The 26,082-nt window shown below is 35.9% G+C and overlaps 1 protein-coding gene across 1 annotated transcript; it reads right to left on the reverse strand.

The window, feature by feature from the left end:
- Positions 1-1,721: 1,721 nt before the first annotated feature.
- On the reverse strand, positions 1,722-25,766 carry RNF180 (ring finger protein 180). Its single transcript, XM_014310477.2, has 3 exons — positions 25,576-25,766; positions 20,969-21,094; positions 1,722-4,858 (listed from the first exon to the last, which is right to left on the reverse strand). The coding sequence occupies exons 1-3, from the start codon at positions 25,697-25,699 to the stop codon at positions 4,656-4,658; spliced, it is 453 nt and encodes a 150-aa protein (XP_014165952.1). The 5' UTR covers positions 25,700-25,766; the 3' UTR covers positions 1,722-4,655.
- Positions 25,767-26,082: the final 316 nt, after the last annotated feature.

The raw sequence follows: 26,082 nt of genomic DNA on the forward strand, positions 1-26,082 counted from the left end.
GTCCTTTTGGTCCTTCTTAACCCAGGGCTCTTGGTGGTAGGGTTCTGAGGTCATTCAAAGCTTTTCACTATGTATACATTTTTGTAAGCAAAGGAACTAATGGTCATTGGTTACATAGTTCTCTTATTCTATTGGTTAAAGGATTCCCTCACTTCTAATGTTAATTAGTCCCATGCTCAGTCTTCCTCTGGCTTGTGAGTTGGTGGCTGCGATCTCTGCCTGCCAGAATTACCTTTTACCCAGCCTGAGCTGACTTCAGAACAGTTGGTGGCTTTCCTTGTGGCCCATAGATTCAGCCATTATCACTGATACATCCTTCTTCAGCTTTGTTTACTTCCCCCTAGGCCTGAGATAACACTCAGACAACATCTTTATCTTGTCTCATGTATTCCTCATGGTGTCTTAATTCACAGCCCAAGTTTCAGGTATCCACAGAGGCATGGTGGTTGCAGATGCCAGTTGTCCCATAACTGTTTGATCAGGATCTTTGTTTGACCAGTGATAAGCATGCAAGCAGGAGATTCTTTACACACTTTGTCACAGTGTGAATTTTTGTCTGATTATCCAGGATGTGCTAGCTAGATCTTGCAGGCTTGGAGTTAGGCCATTCTGTCACTCCATTCTGTGCTTATCTCATGGCAAAGTCCTTCTATGGTAACTGTGTTTGAGACAGAAAACTGTGATCTTAAGTCCTTATACTAGTACTGTCTGCCTTAGAACTTTCTGGCAAATAAAAATCATCTCTAAGGATAGCTTGGTGTCTTTGTCTATATCCAGAGCAATCCAAAGCATCTTTCCTCACAGCCTCTGCCTGAGTATGGGGCTGAACACCAGCAGATGCTCTTGATGTTCTGTCTTTCTTTTCTGTTCATCTGTGACCTAGAATTCCCTAGAGGAGAGTGTACATCTCATAGTTACAATGATGTCAGGATAGCAAAGAACAAAAGATCATGAAAACACATCCAAAAAGCAACATTCCACACAATGAAGACAGTTATTTGTCAGATGATAGCTACAATAGATAATTTTACTCCCAGACTTTCATGTTATCATCAATAATTTTCTCTAAAAATGCCAAATCACACTGGTTTTTCCTTTTTTTCCATCTCAGTATCACTAAGTGAGGCAGTTGACATGTGATAAAAACACGAGGTGTGTATGCAGAATACTGGGAAAAGCTTCATTTGGATCTGAGCTTCTGTAGGCAGGCACAAGCCATGAAAAACTCTGTTGTGCTTCACAGCAGCTGCTCCCTGAGCAGCTATTTTCTGGGATTTTTTTTTAGAATTGTCTCATAAGAGAAGCAAGATGACTGAACTTTGGCAGGTAGGGGAGCTACACACATATCCACTGGTTGACAAAAAACTCACACACTTGGCATGAAGGTCCTTTTCCTGTAAAAGCGATACCTAAGTCTTGTCCTGGATTTCTGCTGTCTTCAACAGCTAAATGGCCTTGACTAACAGTGCCAGTACTGAGAATTCTTCATTATCAGAATATGTTAAGAACCAGACCATGCCCCTAGACTATTTCAGACAAAAAATGCTGGAAATTAATTAAACAAATAAAAGGCTGCTAATATTAAAAAGGTAATCCCTGTAGTGAAAAAATCAGCAAACCTTTGCTGCTCCCGAAGCAGAAACAAAAGGGATATCACAGAATACAATGAAGGAAAGAAAATAGTTCTACCAAGCAAAATCTAGTGAAATGACTGCAAAATATTAAAAACAACTCAAATTTTATTGTAAACATTTTAATACTATGGTAATTAAGAAATACAAGCTTTCTGATCAGGATCAATTTAACCAGAAAATAGCCTACGAAGGACCTGCTCTTGCTCCAAGAGATATTGACAGCATTTTACAGCAGACTTCAAGGAAAACCAAATTCAAGCCTTTAAACTGTTTCTGCATTTTCACAAAAGTATGTATCTCAAAAAACCCCAATATATGACAAAAAATGTGCATCTCCACTCTATGCCTCTTAGGTGTTTTCCTCTTATGGAGGATTCATCTCTCAGAGTTGGAGTAGTCTTCATAATGTACATTTTTGATAATTCAAGAATAATCTTCCTGTGGAATTAATAACAATCCATATAGAACAAAACAATATTGCTCAAGAAACAGTTTAGGCCTTGAAGAAAGGTAGAGTTAAACAATTAGAAATGTCCTGCAAAATTGTGAGTCCTACTAACTATAGAAAAATGTCTCTCTCACTCATCAATTCTTGTTGAAAATGTACAAAAGAAGCCAATATTAGATTGTATTTTTACTCTTCTTTGTGGCCCTTTTTCAAATAAAGCCATGGTAACATGCTATTAAAAATGATGTAACTTTTTCTTATGTAACTAGTTAGCTTCTATATTACATTTCTTATGTCTTAATATATTTTTGAATATTTACTGAAGGTATTGCTGGTATTGCTTTACCAGACATCCTGGTTAAAAAATTTAAATAATATTATTACTGGAATTTTAGACTATGTCACTTAAAGTAATTTTTCATAACATTCTTTTATTTTACGTTTTTTGAGATCAAAAGGTAGAAGAAATTTTGTCTTAACAGGGAGTTGGTCCTTCCCTTTTCTGACATATGAGCAGTAACTTCAGAAGTTTAGAGAGGCAAACAAAAATTGCAGTTAGAATGGCAGTCCTGGCATATATGAGAGAACTGTTTAAATTTATGGATAATATTTTAGCATACACACCCACACATCTGCATGTAGCCAAACATGAGCCTATGACTTATACCCCCTAGTTTTTAAAATAATTCCACCAAATGTTTTATTACAGCCTTAAAGCTTTTAAAACATTATGCTTAATGTCACTAATAATAGAGCCAGTCACTTTTAGAGACAAAGTAACTGAGCGGATTGTTCTTATTACAAAAATGTATTTTTGTCAAAGCCACGAGTATGTGGTGATGGTGAATTTCAGTTCTTACATCTCTTTAAATTTGCATATATTAAAAAAGACAACATATTTTTTAGTCTAATCAGTGTAGTTATACTTGTAATTTTTAATTCTACTCATATGTTCTTGAAAAGATTGTTTTATGCAGCCTGTTAGAAAATGAAATATTAGTAGTTGATTTACTGCTGATTTTCAGATTAAGTGAAAGTTTCTTTTCCTGATCCCTTCATAACCTATAAGAGGCTGACCATGCTGGAGCTGCTCCAGTAAAGGAATATAAGATCATTCTTAGTAAAACTCTGATTTCATTCCATCACATTTGGCAGATGGCACCTTCCACAACATATTTCTCCTTGTTCTCTGCTAGAACAGGGGAGTACACCACCTACTGAAAAACCACAGGTCTCCCACACAAATTCTGATACTAGAAGGACAATATACCTACACTCACATGCTTTTCTTGATGAAAGTTCAGTGTACTTTGAAGAGTCATGCCACTAGAAATAAAAACTTCCTTGTGCCTCCCTGAAAAGTGAAGCCCTAAACTTCCTTGTGCCATTCTTCAGAACCTGATTCCCACATTCATTTCTGGTATCTTGTACTATAATTTATTAGATGCTCTTCCACTTGAAAATACTGTGTAAATAGCAAGTCTGGAATATTGTTGAACTGGCTGCAGTTTGGTACTGTAACTCGTCAATTTTTATTTAGAATAACTATAAAGTGCTTTAGAATAGTTTCACAAGAAAGGTGCAAATCAATACTGTGCCCTCTTATGTCCTGTCCCTTAAGACATAAAGTCCTGGAGAGCCCATATTTAAAAGTATCCTCAATTTTTACAGCAATTTAATAATGATACTGATTTCTTATACTGGAGAATGCTTCTGTCTCCAGTATTTATTTGGGTCAGTGTCTCACAGCATCATAGCCAGCAGGCCTGCTGCTTGCCCTCCATTAGTCTTGCTGGATCCAAATACACTCATCTGAATGGGTAAAAAAGGTATGGTGCTACACTGGGAATCTGCACAAAAATGGTCCTCTTATTGTGCGGAACTTGCGGTTGTTAGTTGATTCTTTTTAAATAATATTTGCTGAAAAGATGAACTGGCAGCACACTGCAGTGTAATTTTTCTTTTTGGTTAATAGGCTCAAAATATCACAGTGGAATGCTGACAGGTCTATCAGTTGTCAAAATTTTCCAGGATTTGGATCATGGCACTGAAATAGCTCTGATGAATGTCTACACAATGCATGTTACAGCACTTCTCCTGCTCCCAAAAGATCTGAGTAAAAATGGGAAGCATCTTTATTGCTTTTATGTATGAGGAATTGAAGCACCAGTGAGTTAGTGAAATGTGTCAACACAGAGTCAAACCCCTAAATGACCCAAAAGATTACATTCTTTTGTAGTACACAGTACTCCCCTAAAAACTGGGAGTACTTCTACAGAGTAATCATTTTATAAATTAGGGATAAATTCTTTTCCCATCAAAATTTCCCAAAGGCAAAACTCCCACTGAATGAAGTATGATGTGGATTTCACATTACATTTGTAACCAAACTCAAGCACTTTGTCACATATAGGAGAAGTAACAAACAGCTTCACAGCATGCTCGATGCAGTCTATTCCAATTCTGAATAATAAAAATGCAGTAGCGAACATTTTACCTTTTTTCAATATTTTTCTATTCACAATTTTGCTGTTCACATGACTCAAATTTTCCTTAACTGTTATTTCTACAGCCTAAAGAGGGAAAAAGAAATAACAAAGGAAACAGAAAACAATAAATCCTATTATCCAGTTGACTGAATAAATGTAGATGATCACCAAGTCCATATCAAACCGCCATCCACGGCTATCATCCTCGAAGTCCATGAAGTCCATCCTGTGAGCTGCATGTGGGAAATGCCTCCTGGTCACAGTATTTGAGCGCCTTCGAAAACCTGCTGAAAAACAGATGAGGAGATAAAAATCTTTTTAAAAGGAAACAGATTGACTAGCAAAAAAAGTTAACACTCCTTCCTCCAGTTATCAAAAAGACAAATAGAAGCAGGAAATCTCACACCTCACTGCTAAGTTTCATCACTTTGTCGGACAAGAAGCTATCTTTGGAATTGATTTTGAAGGATTTAAAAAGTAACACGGTGTTCCTTAAAAAGTAACTCTGTGTTCCATGCCTAGAAAATAATATGTTTGTTTGTTTGGATATGGAATTCTTTACCACAATAAAGTAATGCTTATGTTATCCAGATTTATAAACATCTCTCTTTTGGTGCCTTCTTTCACTGAGTTTGACTGAGTGATCTAGAAGTGAAAGGCTCCATATACTGTAATGAATCTCTTCAGTAATTAGTTAAAATGGGTTCCCTAAGATGGGTTCTACTCATCTGAATTCTTCAGTAATCAAAAATATCCAGATCTGTACATACATAGTTCAACAGCTGATACATATTTGAATTCCTTTTTACTAGAATCTGAGATTCTTTTTCAAAGATATATTAAAATAAATAAATCTTCTAAATGAATTGTGCTTGCTTTAATATGATGTTCATTATGTTTAATATAATGCATACCAGGTTAAAATTAAAATTTAAAATCACTCTTTGTACACTGATAACACCTTAAAAATATATAGGCAGATGCAAACAAGTCAAGTAGAAGTAAAAATCCTGTGTCTCCAAGATGGCCTGAGTGTGAGGTCCTGCCAAAAGGTCTGTCCTCTTCATTGTCCCCCAGACTTCTCCATGTAGCAAGAGAGGTACTGTGGAAGCAGACCTCTTCCCTATGTCAAGACATGAGTTTGGAGAAGAGTCTGTGCAGCTGTGTCAAACAGTAGGCTGTGGCACAAAAATAACCTGGGAGCTGTTGTGCAAAGGCAGAAAATCTGTCCCATTCTGATAAAGGACAGTTGTACTCTCGATTTTTCCTCTGTTTTTCTGTAATGAGCAATTTTTATGATGTATGCTGTATTCTTTAATAAATTCTGACAAGAAAAATACCTTTTGTATTTCCAGCTAGAGTGTAAACCACATTTCTTAACCGTCTGCAGATAAAAGCTGAGAGCTGTAGAGCTCCTCAAAAACTGAACAGCAACATCGAGTAGGGGTTTGAATTATGAAACAGAAGACCTGAGGGAGCACCAAACACCTTCTAATGTATTTTTCTACTTCTTAAAAAAAATCTTAACATACATAATTTCAATCCCCAAATAATTATTGCAAAGGCATTAATAAAATATATTTTATTTAACTTTCTTGCACATGCCTGTGTTGCTATACTCTTAACAAAAACTTCTACTGAAATCACATGAATATGCATGCACAGTGCTGGCAGAGTCTGGCAGACTATTAATGGGAACCTGCTACTAGATAACAAAAACAACGTTGTGTGCAAATCACACTTTTATATGCACCAAAGTGTGCAAACCAGCAAGGTTTTCAGTAAGCATCAGTAGGTACATCTGTTGCACTTTGCAACCTTCTGATGAAGTACTAGCAAAGCACAAAATAGAACTACAAAAAATTAAAATATCCTCCCAATTTTATAAATTGACCTATTTTTTTTTAACTCGAAAAGAGAAGGTACCAGATAGAAACTTTTACTCTAAAAATGTTCCCAAATGAATAATATGCAAGCTACAATAACCAATTACATTAAAAGTGTTTATGTAAAATTAAATTATGTATGAACAAGTGTTCTGAGGTTATCAGATATACCAAAGTACATAATTTTGGCACACACTCTTTTTTCTGCAGTGGATGAGAAGAACTATTGAAAGACTGTGAGAAAAAATGCAAGTACAGACTGAGACCTTCCCATATGTGCCCTTGCAGCACCTGGCAGCTTAGTGAGCTAGATCTTTGGAAGCTGTTTCCAGAACAATGTGTTAAAAAAGCACTGCATGTGTCTCTGCATGCTTTTGAACCAGATCTCACATTGACTCCATTTACTGCACTTTGTGTCCCCTGGTGGAGTAGTTTTTGAGTAAATAAGTTGTTTTCCTTTCAGGTAAAACTTGAAACAGAAGATGAGCTCTAAGAGCTCAGAAGTGTTCCAGTAATATGCTTCAACCACTAATGGGCATTTAGCCCTTGGGATTGCAACTTGCCTCACATGCAAATGTGAACATCTGACCTCACAGCATCAATTTTTGTGCTCTATTATAGCTGATATAATTGCTAATGCAAAAATGCCTCTGAGAGACAGTGAATAATCTTTCCTACAACATCTTCATGCCATTCAGAATTTTACAGATCTCTAGTATCTGTTTTCTCTAATATGTTTTCCAAACAAAAGAACTTTTGAACTTCCTTTGTATGGAAAAAGCTTCAAAACTTCACACTATCCTTTCCACATTATGCTTCACCCTCCTTTATTTTTCTCTGAGATGATGTCATCTAAAATTATGCGCAAAATTTGAGTTGTGGGATCACCACAAGTCCAGACAACGACAAAACATTTTGTTATGCTTCCTGCTTACCTTTTTACTGTGGCTGTGCATGAAATGTTTTCAAAAAATTAATCCCAGTACTATCCAAATGTCTTTTTTTATTGGCAATAGCAAATTTACAGCACACTACAGTGAATATTATGCATTATGCAGATGCATAATGCCTCTGTATATACCTGACTGTCCTCATAGTGAAAGTGTTTTCCTTGCAATCTGAACTTTTCATAAGCCTTAATGCTCATCCTCTTGCCACACACCATTGTGAACAGGTGGTCTGTCCTCTTGGTGGTCTCCTTATAGGTATGATAAGGCTGACTGGAGATCCTCCCCAAAGCCTCCTCTTCCCCTGACTGAAGAAGCCAGTTCTTTCAGCCTCTCCTTCCAGGTCAGGTTCTCCAGGCCTCTGAGCATCCCAGCTAAACCTGGGTCACTCTGCTAAACCTGCTTCAGTCTTCTGCTGTCTTCTCTGTACAAGGGAGGAAGGCAAAACTGCAGGATTTTACATGTGGTGAGTTGGGCAGTAGGGGATAAAAGCTTCATCTACAGGTTTTCATACATCATACTCCTGTTCACAAAGTCCAGGATGCTGCTGGCCTTCTTCACTGCTAGGGCACACTTCCAGCTCACCCACAGCTTGCCCTCCACCAGGATGCCCAGGCTCTTTCCAGAGATCTGTCCTCAGACTTTCAGTGCACAACCTGTCCCATTGCCAAGGGCTCTTCCTTCCCAGGTGCCGGTCTCAGCATTTGTCCTTGTTGAATTTCAGAGTCCTTCCAGAACATTTCTACAGCATGTCAAGGTATCTCTGAACAGTAGCCCTGTGCTGAGTCTATCAATCTGTCCTTAACTTTGCTGTTCTCTGTAGGCCTGATGAAAATGTGTTCTGTTGCTATATCTAGGTCACAGATCAAAAGAACTGTTAGTTGTCAAGTTTATATTTACTGTCATTAGTGAAGTGAACAATTTAATATCACTATAAATTTTACCAGCTGTATATGTATCACTTTCCCAAATCACAACTGAATGTTCTGAACTACACAGACCACTGTGTCATTCTGACAAGGTCTCAGTTTGACTTGCTACCTGCTCTTTTACACTGTATTTTCCATCTCCTACTTGGGTCTGTTTTTCTTTTTCGGCACCTCGCAAAAGGGTCTTTGTCTGATGCAGTATCTGCGTTTCTCCAACTTCTTGTCCTCTCTGAATAGCAGTCCCACCACTGAGTCTACCAATTTGTTCTCACCTGCAGACTTGATGACAGCATGGAGGAAAAGAACAAAATTTCCAAGTATTCTATAATTTTTCAAGTATACAGGTGTTTTTATGTTGCTTTCATGCTTTGACAAATGAGGTATCATCCCAAACTTCTTGCATAAATGCCAGCTTTCTCCCATACACACATCAAGAGGCATTATATTCTGATTATGCTAACATAATAGCTAAATTGCGAGATTTGCTAGTTAAGATGAGCTGTGAAATTTGTATTTCCAAGAAAGAAAAATCATATATTGCTAGAAAGGCTTATCAGAGCAGCACTTATTCTGTGTGAATGACTGCAAGTATGTCCCATTAACTTCTCATCTCATGCCCCAAGCTTTCAGTCTCAAGCTCTCCACTGAAACTTAAGTTCCCAAAATATCCAGTTCCTTCCCCAAACTAAGGCCATTCAATGAAACCACCATTCTTCTCAGATCCAGAGATCCACTTCTGCATGAAAAGCTTGAACCTCACCATCCTCTTGCCTCAGTATTTCAGGTCCACACACACCTGTTGTCTCAGAAGTCTTTTTATCTAGAGAGAGATATATCAAATGACAAACTTTTCTTTCTCCAGGATGCATACCAGAACCTTCAGCTTTCCTATGTTAAAACTTCTGCTATCATCTTCCAAGGCCTTTTCCACAGCAAAATCATCTTTCCAAACCTCCCTCACTATCCTGCTCTTACCTTCCTCTCACTTTCTATCTGCTCTCCTTGCACATTTCACTCCTCTTGCCCTTCTGATATTATCTGTAGTCTCTTGCTGGCTGCCAGCACCTTATACCCATGACTAAACTTACATGATAGCTTAAACATCTCTCCTTTTCTTTTCCATTCCCAAAATACATGTCCTACTTTCTGACAGATGTTGGGCTCTAGAAAACCTGGATGTAAAATGTACTTAAGGTGTAAAAATGTACTTTCCTTTCCTGAAATCATTTTTACTTTCACTACGTTGTCTGTCTTACCAATTATAGACTTTTGCTGGGCTTTTGGTTTAAGTGTTAAATTCTATTGCAGTTTCAGAGAGGTAAATTGTATTTAAGCAGTAATTTGTGCATGCTTAAAATGTGATTTATTGAACTCACTGTGCATATGATACAGACAGCCTCTGCACATGAATACATCAGTTGCATGCAGGCAATTTAGTGAGGAACACACAGAAACTGCGTTTTTAAGGTGTCAAAGACCCATATTTGAAAGAGTCCAGATAAGCAATCAGTTACTATGAAAATCTGAAAATGCTATGCCTTTCATATGGGACACAAGACTTGATTCCATAAGGGACACTCTATAAGGCAGAGCTGGGAACCACTGTTACAGCTAGATATCTGCCTTGTGACTTTCGTAAGGCATTTAACATTAAAATAAGAACAACATGCTACAGACAAAACTATGCAGAAATCCCAAAATATGGAAGTGTCAGTGATGTACCTATCATTTGTCAAAACAAAAGGCTTGTAAAAACTTCAGTCCTACAGAATCAAGCACCAGCCAAATAATGCTTCTTGCTGTCTGTTGGGATTTACATTTCAGAATAATATCCCCTCTCTTAAAACTTTATAAACCCTTTGTGGATCTGAGAAGAGAATATAACAAAATGAACCAGAAATATACAAAATAGGATAAAAAACCCCAACCAAAACAATTAATAGATGTTCCAATGGCAATAACAGTTCTTAAAAATATTTACTTCACAGAGCTCTAACTTCCCATATTATTTTCAAAATTATAAATACATTTTTTGGTAGCTAATCTCAGAGTTTTTCTTCAGAGGTGTGTAAACAAAATAAACCCGTAATTTAAGGTTATTAATTACAAATCAATACATAAAAGCCATACTTGAATTTAGCATTTCTTTGGATCATTTATGGTCAATCCTTAAAATAACATCTCTCAGGCCTTTAGGACAGAGTGACAACTAGTCATTTGGACTTTTTCCTCTGTGAAATACTGTAAATTGCATTCCATCACAATTACAATTATTTTCACTTGACAAATTTGATGGTTTTACTCTAGAGTGGAAATAAATATAAGATCTTCTTGCATTCAAATACAGCTCGTCAGATTTCAGTGAGACTTATTTATAAGTGAAGTTTTTAGCACATTCCTACTATTAGTTTGAATTCTAAGAAAAAAACATAGCTCCACTTTACCAGTTAACAATGATGTTCAGAATACTAAGCAAATAAAGAAATAAAAAGTCTGAAGACAGTTACTTCTTGCTGTTTTATAGATAAATAATTCAGCTTTTACAAATTAAACTATGAACCCATGAAGTTAGCTTCTATATTGTGAAAAATAAGCAGATTGTGAGAAAAGAAAATGAGTAAGTTTGAAAATTAATGCCAAAAGCCATAAAGCCACATTAAATGCACGCATGCACATTTTACATTGGTTATTCTGCTTAACTAAGTATCTCACTCATTTATTAAATAAGAAATATATTTACCAATTTTATGAGAATTATTCAATAGCTACTGTGCCCAGTCCCTCTCAGAAATTCAAAGAAAAAATAGAACTCATAACATCTGTCTTGGGCTGTTTATTTTCCCTAAAATAACAGAATCAAGAAACGAGAGGACTGTAGGAGGGCATAATGACCTTAGAAAACATGCTCAGCCTGTGATTATTATCACAGAAAACATAATAACCTGTGATTATTCTATAATTATCAATACTCACAAATAGAAGCCACTTGGCTAGCTCAACTGCTAGGATACATACTAAAATGGGAGTAATTAATTCACATATCTCAGTGTAAAAGTCACTTGACTTTGGAAGACTTGAAGGAATTTTGGAAGATAGTCAGCAAGCAGATATTTTTTTTTTAAGTAACAAGGTGAATTACCTGTTTGTTTTTTCTTTCTTCCCGCAAATCATAACACAAAAAGTACCAAACAGTCAGAATATTAAGTAACAGCCGGGGACTGATATCAAGGAATGAAGCTGCATGGTCTCATGTATGTCATACAGATCTAAATGCATAGGTTGCATACATTCTAGACCATAAAATGTCTTACTTTGATTTTAAAGATGAGACTTGTACATGTATATTGATGACATACGAATTACAGTTATGGCAATTTTCATACATTTGCCTTCAGGAGGGGGAGTTGTAATGACTTTTGTTCACATTTGCTTGTAAATAAATTGTATTTTAACAGTGAATTTAACTTGTGGACAATTTCTCTCTTTACTATGACAATGCAGACAATAAAAACCAGGGAATTTCAAACAGCAACTTGAGGTTGCTTCTGCTTCTGTGGTATATACATCAATAATCTATATGAAAAAATAATTTTTAAAAGTATTCTGAATATTCTAAATCAATGAGTTTTCATCTGATTTTTAATCTACTTTCTGCTTCTCTTCCATTCTATCTAATCTCTTACTCATCATCAACATCACTCATCTCTCTCCTGCTGTTCCTACATTTTACTACTGAATGTTTCTGTACATCATGTTGTATTTGTCATCTTCCCAGATGACCAAACACTGTATTTCAGCTGCCAGCAACTCTTGATAAGTTATCATCACAAAAGCCTTCCCCTGCTTGTGTCATGTTGCTGTAATGGCATTGGCTACCTCTAGCTTCATTCTCCCCTCACTAAGTACTTACATCCCTTTAGGCTCTGTTTGTACAGACTGCTACCTCACAATATATAGAGGCAAACACTATTGATATTGATAGGTAGACTTATTATATAATAAGAGATGACTGAATAAGTATAGAATAGCATTAAAAATATGTCATATTGTTTCTTGTCTTTGATGTGAAGGCTACTTGGCATGATGCTTAATTCTCTCTAGATTCTTATTTTGTAACCTGCATGATTGCTGTATTCTTCAAAACACAATATTTAATACTAATGATGATTTAACAAAAAACTTTGCAGAGTTTTGTAACAACTGTTAAAACCCTTTCAGTGCTGAAGGCAGTGTTAGTGATAACAGTAGATAACAGTAATGCAAATACTTTCTTTAAAATAAATTAATGAATCGTCCCTACTTCTCCTAAGACAGGGGCAGTATGCTGCCAGAGATCAGAGGGAACATCCATAACAGGCGTGCCTCACCACACCCCTCTGTAAGACATGGCTCTGTGCATTTACACAAAACATTCAGCTCATTTGCAAATCTGGCAACACAAGTCCCGTAATTTCTCTGGAGAAACTGGTGAATGACCTTTCCTGGACCCATGCATCTGTCTTTAAAAAAGGCATGTTCAGCTTTAGCTAATGTCAATGTTCAAAATTTCTATTTCCCATCTGAGCAAATAAAAGATATGTTCCTCCAGATAATGAAAAATCCAAAGTACAAGATTGTATCTTTAGAAAGCTGGCACAGTTTTTCTGAACTGAAAGTTTTCTGATGCTGACAGTACTTAACCAGTTTTTAGGAAGTTAGCCACGACTTCACAGAATAAGCTGTCTGAAGAGCCTTCATAGTTATTCAACATAAAATTAAAAATAAATTTTCACAAAGCAGGTTTATTAAAAAGTTAACCAGAAAGAAGTTATTTGAAATAAAAAGAAAATGCTTATGAATGAACTGTTAAAAATTCCTTCCTTTAATCCTTGTTCAGTTGTGTAATGTTTTTTATCTCTGATTTTTTCTGATGCAATTTCAAACATTCAGCTTTATCTACTCAGTAAGTATATTCACCAAAGCTCCTGAATTTCCTCTGTTGTTTGCAGATCTCTGGCTTCTTTAAGAAGGTATGGCTAGTCTGGCTCTGGACTAATTAAAATGTTATCACCATTTCATGCCTATTATTCTCACTCAACACCTTGAGTGCTTTCATGGTTCTTCTTTTGTCCTTCATCAAATCAAAATGTCAGCTTTTGTTTTCACTTTAAAGGGTCTCCACAACTCTGTATGCCTAAAAAATGTTGCCTAGCTTTTTACAATTATGCTGTGCAAGCATCACATTCTTCCAAAAATCTTGTCAGGTTTCTATCCAATAAATGTTCCAGGATCAAAGTGCATTTGTGCTTATGTCCAGCTTTGGAATGGGTACAGAGTTATCTGCTACTGGTACAGGTGTATGAAGTAATCACAGCATATTAGGCAGGAAAAACACTATATGTGGTTGTCCTTCTTTCTTCCCTATCCACTCATTGACAGCGATGGAGCCAACTGATACATCTACCATCTATTATCAACAAAAAATTAATATTTTCATAGCAAACAGAGTTTCTGTGAGGTATCAAATAAATGGACTGAACACCAGGCAAACTTAACTTTTAAGTTAAGATGTATTTACATCAGTTAAGCTGTAACTCTGAGTACACTCTGCTCTCTAGGCAGTGCATTTCAGCGCTGGGGAAGAACGCACAACATAAAATTTATTAAACATAATAGTTAACAGCTATAGCTAACAGTAACAGCTAATTAAGAATATAATATAACCATTTTTCCCTATTCCCTATTCTTCTTGGCATAGTTGGCAAGGATTATTCTCCACTTCCACTAAAACACATAAAAAATACTTGCTATTTCCCGTCATTGGTGAAGGAAAAGGGCATCTTTGCTTTCACTTGTTCACAGAGACCAATCTGAACCTGAATTAATCACAGCAGAACTTTACACAAAACATAAGTATTAAAATCAAGACATATTTTATGCTCTAAACAAATTCTGTAATGAAAGACCACCACTTAAAAAAATTAATCATTCAAAGTTTACCCAATGTGGTTACTAAGATTATGTATTGTTTTCAGTTGTCTCTAGAGAGCAAATAGTAAATATTTATGTGATCTTATTTAATAAATAAACAAAATAGAACCCTTTTATGATGGCTGAAATAAAATCATAATGAAAGACACTATTTTATCAAACTGCAGAACATCTTATAAAACAGGCATGCTGAGTAGTCTAAGGGTCTTCCTACCCTATCATTCTTTCCTGGACAAGTCAGACTATGAGGAATTGGTCAGGATTGAAAAAAAGTAAAAACAAGGCAAGCATATTGTAACACTTTTCCCTCTCAGTCCCAGGCACTTGCATTTCCATGATCACTGCAGACAAATGTGGTATCTTTGAGTTTAACAGGAACAAGAATCTGTCATTATTTGAACCCATGCTTTGGGGTAATTATAATTTTATTTAATGTCTTTTAGTTCTTTTGCAGAGTTCTGTTTCTTTTATTATCAGACAGTGAATAACAGCAGCACACATAGACTTCTGTCATGCCTTTCGTGATCTTAATTACCAAAATCATCCCCCCTCTTTTAGTAATCTACTTCTTCGTGTGAAGTATTCTAGTCTATTTACATAATCCTCATCAGGAAACAATTTAAAACTGACTTTCTCTTTTGTCTTTTCTGTACCCTTCCTGCTAACTACCTTGTTTTGTGATGAAAAGAAAACAATGAAAACATTGCTGAAGAACACTAGATTCCGAGACAATCTCCTGCCACTGATTGCACTTGGTTTTAATTTTTATTATCTCAAATATTTCATACTGTAAAAAAATCTTACATCTTCATATCTTGTAAAAATATGCTGGATAATACAAACTGTAATTTAGACCCATACAGGACCCATATGATATCTCTTCAGTGAGAAAAATTAATCATATATTTGTATTCTTTGTTTGGCATCTTTTAACTGGCTATTAATGCTTCAAGGACTTTCCCTGTTATCCTGAGCACAGCTATATTTTATCAAGCATCTTTAGAAAAGGATCTTAAAAGTTTTTAGGAATTGCAAGCTGTAGAGTCAAAACCCTGATACCTCTAACTCCCCTACAAGTTAATTTGGGTGTCTCTGGTACAGCTGTGGGCCATGGCTCCATAGGAGGTCCAAGATGTTCTTAGTTTGTCTCACTGACCAGCATGAACACTTGGCTGCCTAAGCAGCCAATCTAACATCCATTCAGGGACATGTCAAATGGGGAAAGGCTACAGCATACTTTTTTGCCATGGCCATTCTAGCACAACCCTTGGTGTTGTATAATTACAGCTACCAATATTCCTGGTACACCAGTCTTATAGTATCATGGTTAAATGGAAACAAGCAATCCTGATGACACATACAAATTAGATAGAATTTGATTCCCTCCAGGGCATTGATGAACCAATAGAGACAAATCAGCAACCATAATTTCTGAGTAGTAAATTACTCTCCTACACAGGCTAGTCCTGGAGGCAGTCTTTAGGACTGGAACATCCTTTTCAATGGAATGTGGCTCTGAAGGAGTCCCTAAAGAACAGCCTCTGCAAAACAGCTTAAAAGATAAACAAGGCCATTGATACACAATGTTTAGTTCTAACACTTGGCAAAGTAACAGGGAAGGAAGTGGCAGCCCTGAAGCTGAAGCTTAAGATTTCTCTGTAGCAATGACCTTTTTATTTTAAACCTTCCCTTCCATTTTCTTTTCCTTTCAGATTGACTTCTACTTGGCAAGATGAGAAGGAGAAGCATAAAGGCTATTTAGAGCATAGCCGCTCCATGGGACCCAAGGGGGACTCTGGAATCAAGAAATCAGTCTTGCATTTTTTACCAGCAGGAGCTGACAGAACTTGTGGACAAGGAAAATGGGTGCAAGAGTAAGGGCCCAAGTGCTGACAAATCAGTAAAATGACAGAGTGGCCATCGGTGGAGCTGACCTAAGACACTCAACCTGCAGGTTTGGATTCTGTCTTTTCTGTATTAGTGTATTATAAGCCTAACAGATACTGAGACAACACTTTCCAGTGAAGTGTGTCTTTTTTAGGCAGAAAATTAACTTTATGTGAAGACTGCGGATCGCAAATGCATTTTGTGACAAATAGATGTGTGCAAAATAACTTTTTGTGATTTGACAAGCTCTACTGAAGAATCTTGTGAAGAGAGGCTGAGAGAGCTGGGCCCATTTAGTCTAGAGAGAAGACTGAGAGGGAAGATCAATAACTTATATAAATATCCCAAAAGTGGGTGGCATCATCAAGAGGATGATGCCAGACTGTTCAGTGGTTTCCAGAGACTGGGAAAAGAGCAATGGCCATGAACTAAAACACAAGAAGTTCCAGCTCAACATGAGGAAGAACTTTGTGTTGAAGGTGGCACAATACTGGAACAGGCTGCCCAGGGAGGTTGTATAGCCTCCCTCTCCAAAGACATTCAAAACCCATCTGGATGAGTTCCTGAGTCATCTGCTCTGGGTCACCCAGATGGGATGGAATAGAAGAACTTGAGAAAAATAGTCCAAAATAAGAATTATTCTGGGAGCCTTCTGCCAGCATTAGTCTTTATAGCTAAAATTAAATGCTGCACCTTCTGTTTTCAGTAACACCTGTCTTGTTTCTTCTCAGTAGATCACAGTTATCTGAACTTGAAAACCAGTATCACTTTATTTAGTTATTTTAAACAAGGAAGTATTAACTTAAAACTTGTACATTTTTTGTTTCCAACATCCTGCCTTTGTTGCCTATCAAACTGAAATTACAATAATAAGAATCCTGAATCAAGAAAGCAAAGTTTAGTATTGTACCCCTATTTTAAAGACAGAGATACAAAGAAATGTACCAATTTGCATTATTAAAAGCTTTCTCTAAAGGAAATGGTTCACCATTTTCTCTAGAGAATGATTACATAAAAGGTCATAGCAGATGTCACCTACTGAAGTGGTGGTAATTTCCACCAGGTTTTAGTAGGCTTGGAAAACACTCTATTGCAATCCTGATGCAGAAGTCAATATTTTTATTAAGTACCTAAAGAGATGAGATCAGGAAAGAATCCGCACAGATTTCATCGTATACAACACTGGAGGAATGTTTTCTCGATTAAACGTTTGAAAAGATAGAAACAAACATTCTATATTTAACTAGACTTTCAATTTAATTGCCAAGTTTTAAATAAAAACATCAGCAACATTAACAGATGGAGGGGATTCCTATTAGCCTAGGAATAATTATGATTCCAAATAGTAACCAAAGGCTGTAACTCAGAGGTTCCATAATCCCTTTCTGCTGTTCTGAGCATCTACTTCTACTTTTCTTGAGCCATTTCTACAACCTTACTCTACATGGAGGCAGCCAGCGTCTATCTACAATGCAATCATCATTATCCTGACTACTTTATCTTTTATCTCTGCAATGTATTTCTATCTCAGATTTATGCAAAAAGCTTTAGAAATAACACTTTTAGGCACAGTGTACTAAATGTCTCAGTCATTTTTAATTTCTGCACTTGATTGCACCAAAGTCACTGTCAAATTAAGTATCATATTTGCAATTTAAATTATTCTAATCTCTTATTTTAGCTCACATTTCTGTATCAAATTACTGTTGGGGACCTACCCCTAGTTGGTGAACTTCCTGTGACTGTACAGCTCTTACAGAATGCAATTCCATTTTAATGGCATACAAAGGCCACATTTAAGTTATTCAATTACGATATATGATAATAAGATCCAATTGAGTGTGTTTGCTATTTAACTTTTCTGTTCAAACTACACTATTTATCTGTTAAAAAATCTATTTAAGAAAATGATTAATTGAGATGTTATTTCTATTGTGAAATTACAATTTTGTAAAGTAGTCAATACTCAAAAGAATAACTAATATAATATCTTTGTTTATCTCATATGAAACAGAAGATATTTTAGGGAAATATTTAAAATTAGTTTGTTAACTTTTCCATGTATTAAAAACCTGAATGGGAGAAGAAGAATTGCTTTCCTTCGTGAACGGCATTTCCATTTCATCATTAAGTTATCCTTGACCAAACACCATATAGACAGCAATACCATAAGCAATGTTTATGAAACAAGTGGGAATTCTGTTGATTATTTTATTGGCAAAAAAATACAGTGCAATACAAGGGCAAACTAATCTGGAGCAATTTTCATCAGTGTGAAGCCCAAAAGTGCTGCAGCACTGAGGTTACTTTCTTTCTTTGTATAAGAACTGAAAAGTTATGGTTGTTTGTATTATTAAAGATAACTCTACATTCCCCATGGAAAATCTCATATGAAAGACGACTCACATGTAGATTACCAAATATATTTCGCTAAGTGAATCAGTTCAGGAAAAAAAGTAAGGAAAAAGAAGAAATGCTTGATTTTATCTAGCGGTCCTGCAATGTTCATTAAGTCAGAATTAGTTAACCTGATAAATTTTGTACATAATCTAAACTTCATAACAGCAATTTTTGTCTCCTCATGTCCCAATCTAGTTCTGAGGTCTGATTTTATCTAGCATGCCTAATGAGTGATTTACTGGTTAAGGTTTACTATTTTTACATCTGTGGTATTAAAATGATATTGTGGAAGAGGTTTCGTCACAATGAAAGCTGGAATAATATGAAAAGAGCTTCCAGATACTCCAGGAACACTGGACCTGCTGGATATGAAGGTGAAAGAGCATATGCATTTCTAACACGGCTACAGAATTTCTTCTTTGCCAATGCAGTATTGTACTGCAGTATTTGACAGTGCACTCCTATATAGAGGTGGTTATTTTCATGTTCAAATTTGTAAGATTTCATTGCTTTCTAAGAACTGTAATGACATCCCTTTTCACTCCAGTCACTCTACTCATGTACCCACCCTATTCCTCTTCCCATTCTTTATATTTGACTTCTGAAATTATGACATCTTATTAGGCTATTAGGTTCTTAATTAAAAGAAAATTAATCTAAGTACCCTCTTTATCCCTTCAGATCTCAGTGGTATCAGGGTTTCCCTTTGCAATGGAATCTAATATGGTGTCAGAAGACTTTTGCTGCCACTATTCTCAGCATTTTATGCCTGTTAAGTTCAAGCAGTGTCCTGAGCCAGTGAACAAAACCAATTATGGAAACCAAATATAGAACTTTAGGTGTTGCCAAAAACAATTTAGATATAAGCCCAAATAAACAGTCCAGGAAGAAAATACTATATATTTGCATTTTGAAAGCACACAAACCTGTAGTAGTTTTTATTGAAATAAAAAGTCAGAAGAGAGACATGGCAGCAATCCTCTTATTGAGAAATGCAAAGACAAAGTTTCAGACAGGTTTGTGGTTTGTGTGTCTCATTAACTAGATTTAACCATGTTCCCATTTAGTGTGGGACTTTTAGGATATACTTTGGAGACACATAATTCCAGCATTCAAAATTACCTTTGGCAAATTTTCAGGCAGCACAATACTGAAACTTTATAATGTCTTCAGATCTTTCTTTTATTTCTACTTATTTATGCTTTGTACAATGCTTAGCATTGTGAAAGATATTTATGAAAGGCATAATTTGTATAAGACTACAAAACATAAAGGAACTATGTCACATGCATAATTTATATTAAAATAAACCAATAAGCCCAGCATTAACACTCATACCGTATTAACTCCTGTTAGAGAAAGTAAATAGTCATCCTCATTTGTCCTGCCAATAGTTTCTTCTCTGAGTAATACTAAAGATAATTACGAGTCCTCAAATTTCTCAAGTCTGCTATTTTTGATAGCCAGGAACATTTCTTGATGTTATCAGTATCAAATTGTGACATTACTTGACATGCTTTTATAAGTGGAGTTCCAGAATTTTTCAAATTTCACCTTTACAAAGGCCTGGGTAGACTTATAAAAGGAATATAAAATCCAAGTCCTGTTTTATTTTTTCCACATACTTTTAGAAGCCATCTGCTCTTACAAACAGGAAAAGTATATCTGCTAGCTAGACTCAGCACTATGAAAAGTATATACAAGTAACTACAAGTAAATTTACATGAGGCCTGGTGAAGAAAGGCCATTAGACTGAAAGCAGGCAAATATGGGTAAACAGTGAATCCATCATTTAGGTGGTCTAACTTAAATTTGTTCAGTTCATGATAAGTTAATCCTGAAAATGTTTAGTGTTAAAGTAGCAACAAGAGGCCTAAGTTTTCTTCGTACAATAAAGAGAAAATGAAATGAAAACACCCATACCCTTTACTCTATCTTGTATTAATTATATATGGAATAATATATATAATTCAAAATTTTTATTTGACTTATTTTATAAAAGGCTGATTCTTCTGATTTTTTTTGAGAGGTCTTTATTTACCACACTCAGAACTAGCAACTTTTCTCCTAATTTTCTTTATTCCACTATGCAGACAGACATTTTTCTAAGAAGGAAGCTACATAAAATTATCCTGATAATGTGCACAGAATTAAAGATTCAAAAATAAATGAAAAGGTACACGCACAATTGTCTTTTTACAGTTTGCAGTTTATCTTTAGATTCAGAGCACTGTGTATGAATCACCCATGAGAATTAAACTCATCTCTACTTTAAGAATCATCCGTCTGTTTGCCGATGGCATGTATTAATCAGAGTCTTACTTTCAAATATTACACTTGAGATTGAATGACATTTAGGCAAAAATTAAAAATCTTACCTTCAAAAACTCTGAATGCTTTCTTGCAGCTTGGTAGAGGCCATTTAGCAGAACTGGATTTTTGAAAATTTTCTTTTAGATTCAAATATTCCATAGGGAAAAAAGATCTGGTAGAGTTATTCAGATCTACAATAATTAAGGGGAAAGAATACATACATCAATGCCTTAAATAAAGTATAATAATAATGAGCATAATCATTTGCATAAATTTATACAAAATAAAAATGCCATATCTACTGTGTAATTCTTCTTCTGATTATAACACCTATTTTTTAAAATCACATTTACATTTCCATACATAGCAAGAGGAAGCTGTAAACATTCTGTTTCTTTGGAAAAAAAATTAGAAAAGATGATGTCATTATGATAATTTCTGGCAAAATTATGCATTTAAGAAATCAAACTATTTAACTTACAAAACTATGATGATCTCTCTTAATAAAAATTATATCCATAAAAATGACTGTGGTATTAATTCTCAGCTTTTTGTTTAGCATCACCATTCAGTAATAGTCAGTAACACAAAGGAAGGGGAAGAGCCTGAAATTTTTTTGAGATTTTAAAAAATACTTTGGATTAACAGAAAGTTAATCCTGTTAATTAATTAATCCTGTTAATTAATTATTTTATAAGCTTTTAAGAAAACATTTGTAGGATGATTCATTACACACTGCAGGAGTTGGCATTAGGTACTAATCTCAAGAAATCAACATCTTCTGAGGGCCTAATTTGGGGAAATATCTACATGATTGCAACTTAAAACTGCCAAACTAAGATATTCATAGCAATGCAATGGAAAACTAAAAACAACAGTATTTTCCTACCATAGAATTGATCTACTGATAACAAACAGGGTTGTTAAGCTAGTAGTTAACAGGAAAAACTTCAACCCCCTGCTCATCAATTTGTGTCTCCAAACCAAGATGGCTCCAGATAAATATTACTAGTAGCTGGTATCATAATTCTTTCTGTACCTTCAAAGTAAGAAAAGACATTCACAGTATTTTTGAGAAGGCTTTTTTTATTACTTCATGTGGTCCAATGTAATGGAACATGCTTTTCCTATAATAAATATTTTATGAAAGGATAAAATCTTTTTCTCTGGCAAATTTAAGAAAGTTAAGCTTTTTGTGAGCAGGCTCCAAAAATAAGAAAAAAAGCCTTTTCTTCCAGTAGCTTCTTCTGTGTAAGATGAAGACATTAACAGATTTGAAGTAAAAACTCCATGCTAGTTTGATTCTAAAAATTATCCTTTATTTCACCATGTCACAATGCAGGTGGAATGAAGCTACACAATACATGAAGAGCACAGAATCTTCAAATCCTCCATCTTGTTATGTGAAAATAGAGCTACTGCACATATAAACTCGTGTCGCTGAAGGAAAAAGGGCCTTTTCTCTCCAAAATGTGAAATGAACAAACTGTGTATTTTTCACTAGTGTTTTTTAAATTTTTATGGAAGAGCTTTATATGCTACTAAACATATTTGGATTAAGTACTATTCAGACTCAGGCTTCTGATGAGACTCTGCTTGCTTCTCACAGCACAGAGAACAATTTATTTTCCTGCTACAGACCACAGCAATCAACACAGTCTTTCAATTTTATTCAAATCTAAATACTGAAACCTCTGGTGAGGCATCTAATTCCTGTTTTCAGAAAAGACAGCAGTGACAAGTCTTACTGGCTTCTAGAAGCCTGCTTGGCTGGGCTTTCAATGAACGATCCCCTCAGGCTGGCCAGGTCACCTGTCCCTCTGTAGGTACATGACCCTCTTTCCCGGCCACGTGCTTGGACCTCCATTGCACAACCACTACCCTCAATCTGCATTTCTCCAAAGTGATGGATTTATTGCACATGTGTCAGATCTGGCCCTTCTTGCAAACAACACAAATTTTTATGAATGGAAGTGCAGAAGATCACTCTGCCCCTGTAAGTGAAGCATTTAAAAGATACTTGCTAACTTAGAAAGTTACTTGGTCAAATCAGCTCAAGAGCTGTTTTCTTAGGTGTATCCTGGGCACGCTGTTGTCTGATCAGATGCGAGTTTATCCTGATGGGAGAAGGGTTTCTAAGAAAGCCTTTAAGAAAGATGTGAGGACATAGTAAGCACCATCAGAGCAACCTATCTGGAACTCATGCTTAAGGGATCCTGTAAAAAAGGCTCAGCTGACCAAGGCAACTGGCCAGAGGAATTACCTTTGTGAGTCAAATATGGCTTTGCAGATCCCAGTTAAACACTGATTTTCTCCATAACTGATGGATAATTGACCTCTTAGCCCTTTTCTTTTGACACATTATATGCATCCTTCTGTTGCAGTTATGTTCAGTCTGCAAAACTGTACAAACTAAAAAGTGAACTTCTGAGTATATCCTTAAATGTATTTCTTTTTGACATATCTGTGTAAAATATATGTACTCATACAAAAGGAAAGCTGCAGAGTGCATCCAAAGAAAATTAATGAGGGAAATAAGACATCCCAGCTGCAGCATTAGAGAAGTATGTAAAGACTACAAGAAACTTTCTTTTGCTGCCTGCACAAACCTATAGTAGCAGCGACTTCAGCATAAGTTTTTAAATGCTTAATAACTCTTCTGAGTGGAATAAAAATAAATTACTATGCTTTACATTGCTCTGGCACCATTCACCTTCTTAATGTGCTGATTTTACTAATTTCTCTGAGGATACAATATCATCATCAATACCCCTTAGTTAATTAAAAAGTTGTTCAGTATGCTGTGCACTGGAAAATTTCAAAATATTTTTCCTTAGTATATATAATAAAACAAAGTTAAATTACTGTACCTATTTTTAAATATATTGCTAAGTCAAGCACATATTGCTATATACTGAATGGCAATATACAAATAGCTGCAGATTTCTCTCATGTGAAGTAATTAATACAAAACATATATACTGTTATGTTCCACTATTTATAGTAGACTCTATTTACAAATCTATGACACCTTATGTCCACCTTAGGCACATAAATCCTTTTCCTCAAAAGAGCTACATACCTATTTAATATTTTAAGAGTGGGTAAAGTTGAATGGGATGTCTTGAGAACAGCTAGTCCAACCTGTTCAGGCAGGGTCAGCTGCACAGGGGCCCAGAACCAGCTGGGTTTTGATGGGAGTTCCACAGCCTCTCTGATCAGACTGCTTGATGTCCTCACACATAAAAAAGCTCTTTCTTGTGTTCAGATGGGATCTCATGTGTTTGAATTCATGCCGAATGCCTCTTGTACTGACAGTGAGCACCACTCAGAAGAATCTGGCTCCTTCTTCTTCATTCCCTCCCACCAGGCATTTTTACACATTGTATGTTAGGTACTCAAAGGCTATAAATAATTCTAGTAATATTTCACTTAGAAAACTGTAACATGTTGAAAAGTTTTGCAAATACATTTTAGAAAGCATCTTTATTCTCCTTTCGTGCTCTCCCAGGGGTAATTTTCTGCAGCAACTCTGCTAAATTGGTTTTTAAAAATTTAAATAGCTCTAGAAAAACCTAACTATCTATCAGTGAAACACACTTCATCTGTACATCAAATTGAAGGGAGCATCAAACATTAGGGAAATGAAATGAGAACAGCTTGAAATCTCTATACAGCAGACAGGCAAGGGGTTGAGAGCGCTCAGGCTGCAGCTTTCCGCCCATTTTCTCTGCTGCAGTGCATCAGTGCAGGGATAGCCAGTCTCTATCCCTGGCAACCAGCAGCTGCTCAGTGAATCATCTTGGGGCAATAGGTTCACCTGAAAAATGCTTCATTCCCACCCAAATAAGTTCTTCTTTATCCCAGTCAGTTCCTTAACCTGCCCTGGCATCAAATCATACGAAGTTAGGCCTGTACAAAAGCAGTCTGTGGACAACCAGAACCAGAAGGTGGGCAGCTCTGCTGATCGATGTGAAACCATACTTCAGTCTGCATCCCTAACCTGTCATCATCACAGCACTCACAACAGCTTAAAGAGGATATCTGTAAGATCTCTGTAGCATCTAAAATGAAACAAACACTCCTGCATGGCTGAGTCATTTCCATTACTTTGTGAACTGTCTATGCACAGTTTTAAGTGCTGTAAATGACCTAACTCCAGATACATGGTGCAATTTTATCAATGGCACTTGAATCTACCATATAAGCTTTGGACATAAAAGACTGACTCACGCTGTTCCAAATATTCTATCTGCAGAACTACTTACCCTCTTCTATTTCTATACCCAATCTGACACCAAGCACCCTACCCACCATATTTTCCTACTGTTAAGAGTAAGGAACACTAGACATGAGGGTATAAGAGGCTAGGACAGGAGAATTTAAGAAGATGATCAAGGGTTCTCCCAGCCTTTATTTTTACTTGTCTCCAAATTTAATGTCATAAGTGAAAAGAGCAGTTTTTTGTGTGTGTCATGAAGTGAGCAATTTTGAAAATACTTTTCCAGTAGGATAGTTTGAGAAATGTTTATTATGTTTGGAGCTTGTTATTATTCAGGAAGAAGAAACAAAAGAAATCTACCAGAAAAGAAAGCAATCAAAATCTCATTTCTAAAACAAAAAGTTTAAAAGTACATGTCCTGAATGAGTGCAAAAACCTTCATTTCTATACCTGTTTGGAAAAAGACTCTGGCAATTGTAGTGCGACACAGTGGACATGGAGTGCTGGCTGGATTGTCTTTGGCAAGCATCCTTAAGCAAGGTTCACAAAAGATATGGTGGCATGGATAGCACATGTAAGGGTTGAAATAAACATCCAGGCACACAGCACAGAGATAGCTTTCTTTATCTCCTCTGAGTTCATGCTCATCATCTGTATGCAGATTATCATTTGCAGGCTGCAAGAAGAAAAAGAGAACAAATTTTCACATTCAGTTCATAACTATTTTTGATAAACCAATTGTCCGGAAGATTATTTTCAGTAATGGTTAAGAAGACAGTACAGATATGTGATATTCCTAAATTTAATACAGGTTACTTTTAAAAAGATGATGAAACATAAAACAGGAATGTCAGAAAAAGTCCTCTGGGAAAGACAAAAAATCACAAGGCAGTAAAAGAAGAAAGTAACAAAACCAAAAAGGCTAAGCCAGACTGTATTATGATCAGATTTCTTCTT

The sequence above is a fragment of the Geospiza fortis genome, unplaced genomic scaffold (genome assembly GCF_000277835.1).
Source record: "Geospiza fortis unplaced genomic scaffold, GeoFor_1.0 scaffold397, whole genome shotgun sequence".
NCBI classification, from domain to species: domain Eukaryota; kingdom Metazoa; phylum Chordata; class Aves; order Passeriformes; family Thraupidae; genus Geospiza; species Geospiza fortis.

Excerpts from the sequence above, each read along its gene's own strand:
- RNF180 (XM_014310477.2), bottom strand. The coding sequence starts at position 25,699 with ATGTGCTATCCATGCCACCATATCTTTTGTGAACCTTGCTTAAGGATG. Across the intron at positions 21,095-25,575 it reads CAGAGTCTTTTTCCAAACAG|ATCTGAATAACTCTACCAGA; the intron begins GTATAGAAATGA and ends TAATTATTGTAG. Across the intron at positions 4,859-20,968 it reads AGCATTCAGAGTTTTTGAAG|CAGGTTTTCGAAGGCGCTCA; the intron begins GTAAGATTTTTA and ends TCTGTTTTTCAG.